The 13,688-nt window shown below is 40.5% G+C and overlaps 1 protein-coding gene across 10 annotated transcripts in view; it reads left to right on the top strand.

The window, feature by feature from the left end:
• The window catches only part of ZFPM2 (zinc finger protein, FOG family member 2), a 462,794-nt gene that overhangs the window by 327,375 nt on the left and 121,731 nt on the right, over positions 1-13,688 (top strand). For all 10 annotated transcript variants that reach the window (XM_081918678.1, XM_081918676.1, XM_081918674.1 and 7 more), the window contains one exon: positions 9,231-9,342. In XM_081918678.1, the coding sequence (XP_081774804.1) occupies positions 9,231-9,342 (112 nt within the window). The remainder of the gene's footprint in view (positions 1-9,230; positions 9,343-13,688) is intronic.

Genomic DNA, 13,688 nt, shown 5'->3' with positions numbered 1-13,688 from the left:
TGTTTTGAATATTCAGACTTATAGAGAATACTCTTTCCACCAGCTTCATTAACATCTATCTACAACTCCACTGGCATCTCTCGGTATTGTGAATAACACCGAACTTACCTTTTGTTGGTATCTTCATGAACTTAGCTAAAAGACTGAGTTAAGCATTTGAAAAATCTAATGAAACCAGACATTATAAATTGATCTTAGGTTGGGTGGCTTTGTTTAATGTTTTGTATTTTTCCTAGCTTTGATGGCTAAGTTCATGCTTCATCTTGGCCCAAATACTTGGAGATGATCAGGTTATTGGTACAAGGGCAAAATAGATAGGGAATAAGGCAGCCCTTGGTAAGGAGCAGGGAGTTGAGTGGGGTACTGGAAATCCTCATTGCCTGGTTTCTTAGCTTTCCTCAAACATCTAACATATTGCTGAATTTCTCCAGTGTTGCAAGAGCTGAAATATACAGCATGTAATAAGCATTTAAATAAAAAGCAGAGATTCTTGAGATGTGTATTTCTGTACAGATCCTGATTTTGCACTTCCATTGGCACTTCCATTTTGTACTTCCATAATATGGACTGCACAAAAACTCATGTGCATGCTGTCTTGCCCTTTGTTTGCATTAAAAGCATGGTTGAAAGCCACAGCCACTGGCGAGCTTTTGGAATTCTTAACATGTAAAACTATGTAGATTTGCAATTATAGTAGTGCAATTTGAATATATATGTTCATCTCCCTCCTTCCCTATCACTTTCCCCCTTTCTCTCTGAATTGCCTTTGTTATAAGCTTACGGATGTCTGTCAAGTGCAGAAACGACATGTCGCTTGTCAAGTGATCATCTCCTGGGGTAAACAGTTGGGCTTCTCTACTTGCAGGAAATCCCAGCTGTCATGTGGGATTCCATCTGTGAATATTCATTTTTATTTTCCGTTCAGTGCCTCACTCCCTACCCCCACCCCCTGGTAGTTTGGCAGCAAACTATTAAAGTATTACACATTCTCATGTGCTTTGTAGTAAATTATATTATTATTAACTTTAAAAATATATCCTCTTTTCAGACCACAGCCAAATGCAGGATCTTATGGTGGCTTCCCCTGGATGAGATGACAGGGATAGGGGAAAAGAAAAGAATGTGTTTGTCTCCATAGCAGGAGAGGAAAGGGGTGCAGTGAGAAACAGAAGACCAAAGGAAGAGGTTCTTGAAAAGAGGAATTTATTATATTAAGATTGCACACATATTTAAACCACACACTTCCTCAAAGGCAACGAGTATTCATGTGTGTTATTCTCTCCTATGTTGGAGTAAGCAAGACAGTCTCTGTTCTTGCTTTTATGTTGTTTATAGGGTTGATTTCCTTGTGATGGCAGCCATTTGGATGCAGTTTAAAATATGTACGTCTGTGCTGAGTTCCACTTTTAACCAGGTTGTCTTGTTTTCCAAAAGCAGGATTGGGCAACCTGTCCCCTTAAGGGTTGTGTGGGACCCTCGGCCTAATTTTATGTTGGTGGCAAGGAGAGAAAAATGGGGAGATCGGAGAGAGGGAGAGAGAGAGAACACACAAGAAAAGGCAGTGGAAGAAAGATATAGAAAATGTAATCTCCCCACCCACCTCTGGCTCCACTCACCTTGGTTTGTAGCACCCAACAAATTACCCCTGGGGGAATGTGGCTCTTGGCAGGCAAGAAGTTTCCCACCTCTGTCCTAAACCATAGTTTACATTAAGCACACTTTATCTGGCTTTGACTATAACAGTGTTTCCCAACCTTTTTTGGGCAAAGGCACACTTGTTTCATGAAAAAAATCTCGAGGCACACCACCATGCCAGATGGGGAAAGGTCACTTTTTACTTATGTAAAAAAAAATAAAAAAATAGTAACAGCATAGAAGGTAATGGTTATCTCTTTGATGTCTGATGGGAGGGCATTCCACAGGGCGGGCGCCACTACTGAGAAGGCCCTCTGCCTGGTTCCCTGTAACCTCACTTTTCACAGTGAGGGAATTGCCAGAAGGCCCTTGGCACTGGATCTCAGTGTCTGGGCTGAACGATGGTGGCGGAGACGCTACTTCAGGTATACTGGACCGAAACCGCTTAGGGCTTTAAAGGTCAGCACCAACACTTTGAATTGTGCTGGGAAAGGTACTGGGAGCCAATGTAGGTCTTTCAAGACTGTCGTTACGTGGTCTCGGCGGCAGGTAGCAGCGCTCACAGCTTACGGACTGCACCGTGTAACAGGTGTCTGGCCCAGCAGCCTAAGGCGGACAAGCCACTGAAACAGGCATTCAGAATCCATTCATTTCATAAAACCTGCAGGGCTCAATCTCTGTGTTTGTGTATGTGTGTGTTTCTGTTTTGCCCAAGGGTCTGGGGGTGGGAGAGAGCTCTTTAGCATGATGCTTTTAAAACAATTAAATTATCAACAAACAAACCTGATGATACGAATAGCAACGTCAGGTGCTACCGGGGGGGGGGGAGGGGGCCTACTCGGAAGTAAATACTGCGTCCAGGCGCAATTAGCGCTGATTTAAGGTGCACCAAGACTGCCTAAAAACCTCACCAAAGATATGCAACAAAGCGCTTCGTTGCAGAGGGGAGAGTTTGTGCACCGTGGAGGCTGGAGGGCTTCTATTCTACATGCGGGGGTTGGGGGGGCGAGGAAAATGTGCTCCGTGGGGGGGGCGGGGAAGGCAAGAAAAGGAGCTGAGCTCTAACTATAGGCTCTCACGCTTGAGCACGCCCGACTCGGTGGGGCGGACCACCCTCTCTCCTGGAGGAGGAGGAGGAAGAGGAGGAGGAGATTCCCATCCACGGCGTGGCCTCCCGCGCTCCTGAACGGGAAATCTCTGCAGCCCAAGACTCTCCGCGAGGCAGCTCCTCCCTTCCTGCCTTGAGCCGCCGCCAGCCGCGCCCCCCTCCCCAGTTATCTGCTGCCTGCCAAGCCCCGCCCCTCTTCATTGTCCTCCCCTTCTGTTTATTCCCCTTCCTCCATCCCTCGCTTTTTTCCCTCTCTTTCCTTTTTTTAAAAAAATATTTTCTCTTCCCCTTCTTTTTTCCCACCCTTTCTTTTTTCTCTTTCTCCCCCCCTCCCCGCCCTCCTGGGTTAAAGGATTTGAGCAATGGGTCTGGAGGTGGAGCTCGTCGGAGGATTAGCCCGACTCGCCCGCCTCCCTCCCACGGCACACTAGGCAACGTCCGGCGGTACACTAGTGTGCCGCGGAACACCGGTTGGGAAACACTGGACTATAATGAGGAAGTGCAGTTAGCTGAAAATGGAATGAAACCTTTTGATTCTCACAGCCATGTCGCCCAGGTTCATTCTTGTGCTAAACTATTCTTTATGTTACATCCAGAAGCAGTAGCGGTGTTTGTGCTATGCCTCCTGTTTACTTCAGCTGCTGTAGGAATCTAAAATATCAAGCAATTTGAAACTACTGGGTAGAAGACTAGATACATTATGTCTTATAATACAGTTCTTCCTTGAATGCATTTTGTGGGGAACACTTTCAAAAAGCTTCACTTTTGACACATCCTTTTTTTTTTTAAGAGAGAGAGAAAGGAAACAAATAATAGCCTTTCCTTTTCCTGACTTTGTAACATTTTAAGGTGTCAAGTTATTTTTGGCATGTACCTTCTTTTTGGATCAGTGCTTATTCAGCCAATATAGTAGCGTAGGCTGCAGAATGCCCCCTTGCGTGTTTTTAAACTTCCCAATGCAGAGGAAATTAGCATATCAGGGTGAAGAGTCCAGCTTAGTCTTCTTTGTGACATGCTATTTTTCATATGCAGAGATTTATTATTTTGTTAAAGGCAAATTCAGACATTCAACCTCTCCTGCTTGTGGAACTGTACAATCCGGAACACCTTTATTGCTTGATTATACTGAATGTGTAACTGCTCAGATTTTAATCTGTCCTTGGAAGATGTAAACCACTGATGTTATAAATGTTTCTAAGCAATGCTATCTAAGATTACTGAATTATTAGGGATTCCTCTTAGGCTGGTAAAAAAATTTTTTCCAAGCATTTTATTGGCTATTTTTGCCTCCATTAACCTCCTGACTTCTGTATAAACAGTACTTGAGGGTTACCTCACTTGTTTGTCCAGTTACTTGAAAGGTTAGCAAAAAGTGGATATCTGCTCGACCTCTCTTATCCTCATTAGCAGATTCTAATTGTTCCCAAAGAGATCAACTTTTGCCCTTGTTTGCCCTTGTCAAATTGGACTCGTTGTGGTTTTTACAAAAGGAGGCTTGAAACTGAAATAGCACACTCAGTTGGAAAATATTTAAGGGAATGTTGTATAGAGCTACTAATAAATATTTATGTTACATGATGCACCACCAATTCTGAATCACAGGGTTTGGGTACTATAGATGAAAATTCAGAAACGGTGTGCCTTGTTTGTTTTCCCTTGTGTGTATTTATTTCAGTTTCTATCTTTCCTCACTCCTGGGGCCTGGAAACAGTAATAATAATTTAACAAGGTACAGTACAATCAGCAGAATGAAACTTCAAATTAATGCAATATTATATTAAAATATCTAAATCATAGATTTAGAATTGTTGGAAAGAACCCTGAGGATCATCTAGTCCATCCTGCAGGAAAGTGCAGGAATGTGCAGCAGTCCTATACAGTGATCGAACCTGCAACCTTGGTGTTATCAACCCCATGCTCTAACCAACTGAACTATCCAGACCCTATATATTTGAACACTTCCCATTAAAAGCCTCTTTCACAACTGGAAACTCTTCAGTCTTTTGTGGAAAATGTACTCGGTTCTGATTTTGACAAACCTTTAGCTCTTTCCAACATAATAATTATGCTTAAATATAACCCTTTTTGGCCTTGTCCGTTTGGGCCTTCAAAGCTGCTTACAACAAAATTACATTTTAGAATGCATCAGAAGATTATACTTGATGCAAACAATGGACCGTTTTACATGTAGCAATAAGCCATGGCTTAAGTGTTAAGTGCGGTCTTTCTGAACATCAAACTTCAGCCCGGAATACTATGTGTTGTTTGCTAGCAACAAACCACTAGGTGAAGCAATGATTTGTTGTTGGCTTATGAACCACGGCTTGTTTTAACTATGTTTTGGTGTTAGGTTCAAACCTAGCAGCCTTGGTTAACCATGGTGTGTTTCATCACCCTATCCCAAGCTACCAAGGCATTAACAGCCAGAAAACAAACCAAGCTTGGGCAAAACAAGCTGTGGTTTGTTTGCCCATTTGTGAGGTAAAACATAGCTTATGTGTGAATGCATTTGGATTGGTTTCCATATGTATGACTAAATCACAAGAATCTATGTTAGATTTTAAAGGAATGATAGGAATAACAATAAGTTAAATATAGGTAATGTTCAAGTATATGCATGCCATAAAGTTGGCCAAGACAAAATGCAGCAGGCCCAAAATATTAACTGACTATTGCTAATATTGCAAGGAAATTCTTATTTGAAGAGGTAGATATACTAGTACTGTTGCTTTGTTTGAAAGTCAGAGCTAGTAATAAGGAAATCAGATTACTGAGATACCTTCCTAGCACGCTCATATGCTGTCTCTCTAACATTATGTTGGCTTTGGAGATATAAATTACCTACTTATTTTTGAGTAAAAAAATTGAGATGTTTAATGTGTGTGTGTGTGTGTGTGTGTGTATGTATGTGTGTGTGTGTGTGTGTGTGTGTGTGTATATATATATATATATATATATATATATATATATAAAGGTATATAAGAGCATAAGCTGTCTATGTTAGGTTGTCTATACTCTTGATTCCTCTTTTGAAAGAACAAATCATAACATAAAGATAAATCCAGCAGCAAATGTCACCATGTGTGTTGGCAATGACCAGCTAACCTTTACCACAATAAGATGAAAGAATAGCCCATACTCCCATGATGTTTTAACATTAGTCCTCAAACTTTTTATTTCCCAATAGCCCAAATAATAGACAGCTCTGCTACATATACTGAAAGTGAGTTCAGGTTAGTTTGGTACAAATGGTACAGATAGGTGCTCTGATATTAGTTGGATAGGAAAATGCAAGTGCAACTAGGTACTGCGGAAGGACTTAAGAACTGTTCTCCTGGGTCAGACCAAAGGCCCATCTAGTCTAGCATCCTGTTTTCACAGTGGTCAACCAGATGGCTGTAGGAAACCTTCAAGCAGGACCTCAGCACAGGACCATTCTCCTCAGTGGTGATTCACAACATCTAAAGTCCTAAATGACTTGAGTCCTGGGTAACCTCTGAACTGCCTTCATAGGCAAGTCCCTCTAAATATGCTTTGTTTGGCATCTGATTCTTTGCTCCACATTTCTCAGCCAATGGTGGTGGTGTGGCCAGTGACAAGGAGCAGAGCCTTCTCCGTTGTGGCACCTACACTAGGAATCCATGTGTGATTGTATGTGGACAGAGCAATCCTAGGTATATGGTGGAATGTATACCACTTAAGCTGGCGTAAGTTTCCACATTCCAGACTCTATTCAGGTGAGCTGCCTGAGCCTGGCAGAGGGAAAACAAGCCTTTATGTTTGACATAAGCCACACTTTTTCTCCAGTGTAATTTCTGCTGGGTTGCTAGGTCACGTGACTGAGCTGAAAGAGGTTTGTAATAGCTGGAAGCCTCTCCTCCTGCCACACCTCAGGAACATTGTTTTTGGGGGAGTTACAGCAGCATAAGCCTTTACAGTACTACTGGCTGAGCCAGGGTGAAGGACTTATGCGAGCTCATCCCCAGCTATGCTGTGACAGCCCAAGATCTGCCTATTGCAAAGTTATTCGCCCTGGTGGATCTTGGGTTAGGACTGCACTGTTAGTTAGAACCTGGTGGTTTAGGCTGGTCATTTTCTATTCCACTTCATTTTGTCATGTATTTATTTAAAAGAATTAATAAACCACTTAATATTTGAAATATATATTATGTGGTATACAACATAAAAACAATACAGCAGTGGCAAAAAAGCATATAAGACAAATAAAAACTGGAATACAGGGAATCCAACCAAAGAAAAACACAGTCCAATTTTAGGTACCGTAAAAAGCCTAGGCAAAATGATTTCCTATTGTTGTGTCCTCTTATTAATTTGCAGCTTTATAAATGCCTGCTTTGGTTGTTTAACTTATTTTTGAGCTTGTTCTGTTGACTGCAGTTTTCCTATGATTGCTGTTTTATATGTTACAGACATATATGACCATTTTAGAGCACAGTCCTAACCCTCTGATATTGATGGCTGGTGTTTGTGTAGAGGTTGTATTCAATGCTAGTCCTACTCAGATCAGACCCATAGAAATAACCAGAACTAACTCATTTCCATTAATTTGGATAGGTCTACTCTGAATAGAATCAGCATTGGCTACAACCCCTGGTGTATCTCTGCTGACCTCCACTGATGGAGACGAGGTCCCCTGGTGGGGGTCGGGGGGCTCCATTGTGACAGAGGCAGCAGCCTCCAGCTGGTGGCAACAGACATAAAGCTTGATCAGAAGCAGCATGGATCCCTCACAGTTGTTGCAGTGAGAAGGAAGAAAGAGACACCACGACAACTTCTGGCAAGCTGGCAGGACTTAGAATGTGGTGGTTGATTGGCTGCATTGCTCATCCCTAGCCCCACATAGAACTGAACTTGTCACCTTGAAATCTTTTTTTAAATGGGTGGATATAAAATAAATGAATGAAAGAAAGAAATTTAAATGGAATAGAAAAAGTGATTTCTTCCTTGTAGAAGATGAGAGGAGTGGAGGAAGCTAATGATTTCAAGACCCGTTCATGTAACGCTAAACCATAGCTTAGTGTTCCATCTATGGGCAACCTGTGCATGGGGTGTGATGCAGTCCAACTAGAGCTGCTCAGTGTGGTTTTTAGGTTTTCAGTTCCTTTCCTTGGTGGTTGGACAAGCCTCTTGAAAACAGCATAGGTGAAACATTGTCATTGCTGCTCTATCACAATTGTGCCATATAACACTATATATTAATTTTAATAAATAATAATTAAATGATAAAACATTACACTGCTACAACATTTGAATTGCTTGGTTTGTAGCATAGTAGTGTCAACCCACATATCTCGAGCCTGTCTTTTCCTGCGTAATGCTAGGGCAGTGTGGTGTCTCATTTTCCAACCTATTAATGAACCCACAGGATTTGGCTTTAAATCTATGCTTCCAACTTCTGAGTCAGTCATGGAAACAGAATTTCTCTCACAAAGGTTTGGAGCTGCTGGAAAATGATCTTATCCAGATTTTTTTTTTGGCCGGGGGATGGGTGGGTGGGGGAGAAAACCTAGTGGAGTATTACCTTGAGACCCTTTTCATTGTACTCTGTATTCTGAGTCATAGTTTCATGATGTTTGAGATACAGAACAAGGACTGGTGAATGATAAATGTCTAACCGGCATTTCACTACCAGCCTATGTTGATAAGGCTTACTAAATTCCAGATCAGTTCCTTTCTTGCATCTAGATTTAACAGAGAGACGGAGTGCCAATAATCTGAACTTTTCTACCCCAACACACAAAATGCGTTTCGTAATAAAATGTGTCACTTTGCCTTTGTAAAGAAGGGTGGGTATCATGCCTCCCCCCCCCCACTCCTTTTGGGCTTCATTCAAATGAATTCTGGCTGCTGCTTTTAGATTTCTTCTTCGAGATCATGCATGTGGAATCATTAGCATTATTATTTCAACAGTAGTAGAGCAGCACATCAGCAGTCAGTAAGGGGGGAGGAGGGGGGAAATTACATTATCCATTCAGAATAATTTCCCACTATAATATAAATGTTACCCAGGACAGAGCTTTGAAATGGATACTGATTCTTTAAATTCTTTCCTGTCTGTTTCAGGAAATAGTAAGATCTTGTTGATAATGAAGTACAATGTGTCTAAAGTTCACTTCTAAACACTTGGCTCTTTTCTGTGAAAGTCATCTGCATTCCCTTTATAATTCTAAGCCACCAGAGATATGCCTAATCTTGGAGATCTGATCCAGCGCTATCATTCAGAAAAATCCTTGATAATAATTCCGCCATTCAGATCTATGAAAGCACTAAAGCTTTGCAGCTTGTGTCGTCTTCTGCTGCTTCTTTCTTTTGCTTTTTTTCCTAAGTCCCGAGGCTGGGGAATAAGGCCTTGGCTTATGGGTTTGGAGATTTAGTTGTTTGCAAATAAAATGATTATTACTATTATTATTCAAGTTCTTAATCAATGCAAGCAAATGGCATCTGTTTGTTATCATCCTTTCTCCAGAAGACAAAGGCTCCAGTCCCTATGGTGCTGACTGCTGGCCCCAAGTGGCTGCTGGATGTGACTTGGCAAGGAGTGGAAGACAACAAAAACAACTGCATTGTGTACAGCAAAGGTAAACACAAGCTGATTTTCCCTTCCACTTTCTTTGCAAGGAATTAAAGCGGTGCTGATGAAACGTGCCTGTTGCATAACAGGTAGCAAATGCAGGTTACAAAGGCGGGCCTGTGGTTCTCCTTTCTCTTCTTCTGATCTAAGAAGCATCATTCCATTTTTTAACCTGAAAAAATAGGTTTTCTCCATTATGCATTAAATGAGTGTGAAGCAGAGGCATACGATTACCACTTAAGATTCAAACAGATAAAGCACTTAAGGGAAAAAAGCAAAGAGCTTTCTTATACTTGATGCATTGTATTATATAAAATGTTGATGCCATTGTAAGCTATTGCCCAATTTACCTGCCATTTAAGCCACTATCCAAAGTATGTCCTAGGCTTTACAGACTTGTAGGAATGTAGCATCTCTCTGATTCCCCCACCCCTTAGTTTCTTGCTGCATTGTATCACGAGCCTCTTTTGAAGTTTCTTTGAGCTTTGAAAGTTCATTAAGTAGTTCATTAACCTGCAGTTCTAACCTGATTTAAATCCAAAATGTTGTGCTCGTACCCCCTACCTCGTGACAAGTGTGTGAACCTTGACTTTTTTGAAAATGTTGTTGAAAAATAGCATTATTTTCTGAAAGTTATTTGTAAGAAATTTTATTGTTGTCATTATTTTGGAACCTTGACAGTGATTTAAGTATTGAAGGCAGCTAGATTTGGCTCATGGTGTGTAAACAAACAAAAAGGTTCTTTGCTCATTAACGACATCATGATGCTATTTAAAATGCATGGCAGTTACTACTTTCCAACTTTCCGCTGTAGTGATTCCCAAAATGATACGCTAGGATCCACAGTGGTCACAAGAGTATTGTGTGTAGGTTACCATGTGGCCAGAGATTATAGCTGCAATCCTGCACACCAGTAGGTTGCTGAAATCCCATTAACTGCACAGGACTGAAGTCGTTGTGTCATAAAGGTAAAGGTAAAAGGACCCCTGACCGTTAGGTCTACTCGCGGACGACTCTGGGGTTTCAGCGCTCATCTCGCTTTACTGGCTAATACGGTGCAATAGGCAGGCATCTGAACTCTCAAGCTAGGACTTTGGTTCACAGGAGGATTTAGAGCAAAGGCAAAACTTAAGTTCTGTACAGATAAAAGTATAGAACCTGTATAGATAAAAGTTTGGTCACCACTCCTTATTAGATTGAACATCACCCCAGCTCCTATCAGTGTTCCCTTGATCAATAGCTAGAGGCCTGAGCTTTTTTTTAAAAAAAGGTACAAAATTAAACCTGCAACGCTGAATTGGTACTAAAGATCTATGATACCTGACTGCTCAGTCAAGAAATTGTGAATACAGCTGCTGTGCCCCATTAGCATAGTCAATGTTGTATTTATCCCTCCTCCATTTAGTCTTTCCAACTAAGCTCAGGTTTCAAATTCTATAAATCCCCAGTCTCACTGCTTTGTGATTGCTTCAGAAATTGCACAGTTCTACAGCAATTTATTTTAGGTTTTTTTTATTCCTTACCAAACAGACCCACTGAGATGAAAGATTTGTTTGCTGCGACAACCTAGTGACCATTTTGCATACAACCAGCAAGGCAAATAAGCACCCATATCACTATATTAACATACAAAACACTAATCATAACATCAAAGGCTACTAAAACTTACTAGAAACAATTACAACTTGTTCCTATAATCATTGCAATTTGTACACTTATAAGAGGATTGCCTTTAAACTGCTACAAGCCTTTGAAAATTGAAACACTGAAAACAGAGAATTTGCATGTTTAAAAATGAGTAGTTGCACACTAAGGTCTTATGCATTCTTCCTTTTATAATTACAAAACACCAATAAATTAATTTTGTAACCTGAAAATACCTGATTTAGTTAAGGAAAAACCTTGAGCCAAAAAGGGAATGAATCTGCATCATTTTAAAGTGTAGTGTGACTCATTGCTCTAGCAGCAGAAAACAGCACAGTATTTTGATGTTTGCGTACAGTAACATTTTTCATATGCGTGAGAAATTGCAATTTATTTTGAAAGGTATTAAGGACTGTTTATATGGAAACTTTGCAGCAGTTATCCAAAGTACAACTTCAGCCTAGAGATACATCAGGAACAGAAATCCAGGATGTTCATAGTGGAAAGTTTTCTCTGACAGTCTCTTACACTTCTTTTTTATTCTTATAGACTTCTTAAATGTTTCTTTCCACCCCCACCTCACACCTTCTTGTATTCTCTCAGTTTTCTGGAAGGTGCAATGCCTGAGCTATGGGGAAGATCTGTAAGGGCTGATCCTGCTACAGAACTACTTGTTTAAATTCAGATCCGATAGTAACATTTTCTTGAAGAGGAGCCAATTTGCATCATTGTGAATGTATGCTGAAATGTGGCAGTTTAGCCCAACAGCAAATGAGGTGGTAAAATTGTTCCCGGACTGTACCACTTTAGACTGAAGATTGTGCTTTGTGTTGTTAAATGATGGACATAAAAATAACCTTTATTCACATGTAGGAAAGCAAACTATTTTAGACCTCTCTATCCTAACATCTAATTTACTGTATGCAGATTGCTTTTAATATGGAGAAGGGTGTGTTCTGACGTGATAAAATCATGTACTACATATAAGGTTGAATTATTCAAGGAAATTCTATGGTTTCAGTGCATGTCTAGGGACTCATTTTCCATCAAGACACAATTTCTCCATGCTATCAAAATTCCTTGGGGATGTCAGCTAGTATTGGCATACTAATATATTAGTATATATTGAAAAACAGGATTCTGGGGTTCACATAGACAGAAATTCACTACCATAGGATATGATGATGGACATTATTTTAGATGGTTTTAGGAAGGGATTGGACAAATCCATGAGGGGTAACACTTGTTATTGGTTATTGGTCATGAACCAGGAGGTTGCATACGGATTATTTAAAATACTTCCAGGCTACCCAGCCTTCAGTAGGTTCCAGGGCAGGATGCATAAAACATAAAGTTAGAAATTCCTAGTAGATCCTGGCTGGTCACTGTGGGAAACAATATACTGTACTAGATAAGATGGAACTTTGGTTCACACCACATGCTGTCAAATCCACATTTTCACACACTCTCAGCCCCAAACATGGTGTGTTCCACAGGAAAGTGTTGACCTGCTGCAGCCTCCCTTACCTGGGTTGCCTGCCGGTCCCTGTGAGACACCAATGGCAGGTTCTGGTGAATCATAAGTGAGTCAGCTGAAGGATTTTTGCCACCTCAGGATGCATGCTTCCTGTACTCCAGTGACATTTCATCTGCTATGTTCAGATGGTTTATTCTAGGTGTTGAAGGAAAAATAACAGTTGCAATAACTTCATTTTTTTCAACACAGTCTTTCTTTTTAATTTTTTAAGTTAGTTTCATATGCCCAGTTTGGGCAATTTGGCACAATTGCTTTTCACATGCCTCATAATTTACACAAAATAATATATCTTAATGGGGCTGAAACAGCTCCAAGATGACATAACATATTTGTTTTCCCAGTTGAAAAAAAATGTAACTCCTTACTTTTCATAAAATGATCTTATCTATATTAAAAGATTGGTGTGCAAATCATTGACTGAGTACTTTTGTGAAAATAGTTGTCAGTTCAAAATGAAATAATCCTACTAGGCACTGCTACAAATGGGAACGTCAATGAAGGTTATGTGTGCATTGGATTTGTCCTGAATTTCTCTTAGGAAAGGTCCCCCCCCCAAATTCTTAGTTGCTATTGGATAAATACCTTCAGCTGTTAGAATGTACTGCATTGATAGAGTAGCCAAAAGGCGCAGGGGACTGGATAAGCTAGAATGTATAATGTATATTGACCCTCAGTGGGTGTTTTAGCTGATCTCTGCCCCTTTGAAAACCTTTCAGTAATATTTGCTTGGTGTTCGATAGCATGGCATGTGAAGATATAGTCTCCTTTAGCCTGTCTTTATGCTGATGAAAGCATATTATTTCACTCTCCTGATGGTTAGTGATAGCTTAAGCAACTTGGATCCTTCTTTTCTGTGCATCTGTTTAAACCAATACTGAAGCATCATGGATAAGCAAATTTGGAAAGGACCATATGAAGATATTTGCTGTTCTCCCTTTTGGTTATCCATTATGGTTATTCATTGTGCTAACTACAACTTTAGCTGTGGTCAGAGCTAACCACAGTTTTTGCTTAATGCAGGACCTAAAAGCAGGTCCAAAATGTGGTTTCAGGCCTTGGAACCATGGCTAGCCCTAACTATGGATAGCACCATGTTTGTTTTTACAGCTAACTGTAGCTAGGCACCGTGAGGGAGATTTGTATTCTGAAAGAGATGGAAAGGACAATAGGAC

This window comes from Podarcis melisellensis (genome assembly GCF_964234715.1).
Source record: "Podarcis melisellensis genome assembly, chromosome: 7".
NCBI classification, from domain to species: Eukaryota; Metazoa; Chordata; class Lepidosauria; order Squamata; family Lacertidae; genus Podarcis; species Podarcis melisellensis.
This window is presented reverse-complemented; position numbering and strand designations above follow the sequence as displayed.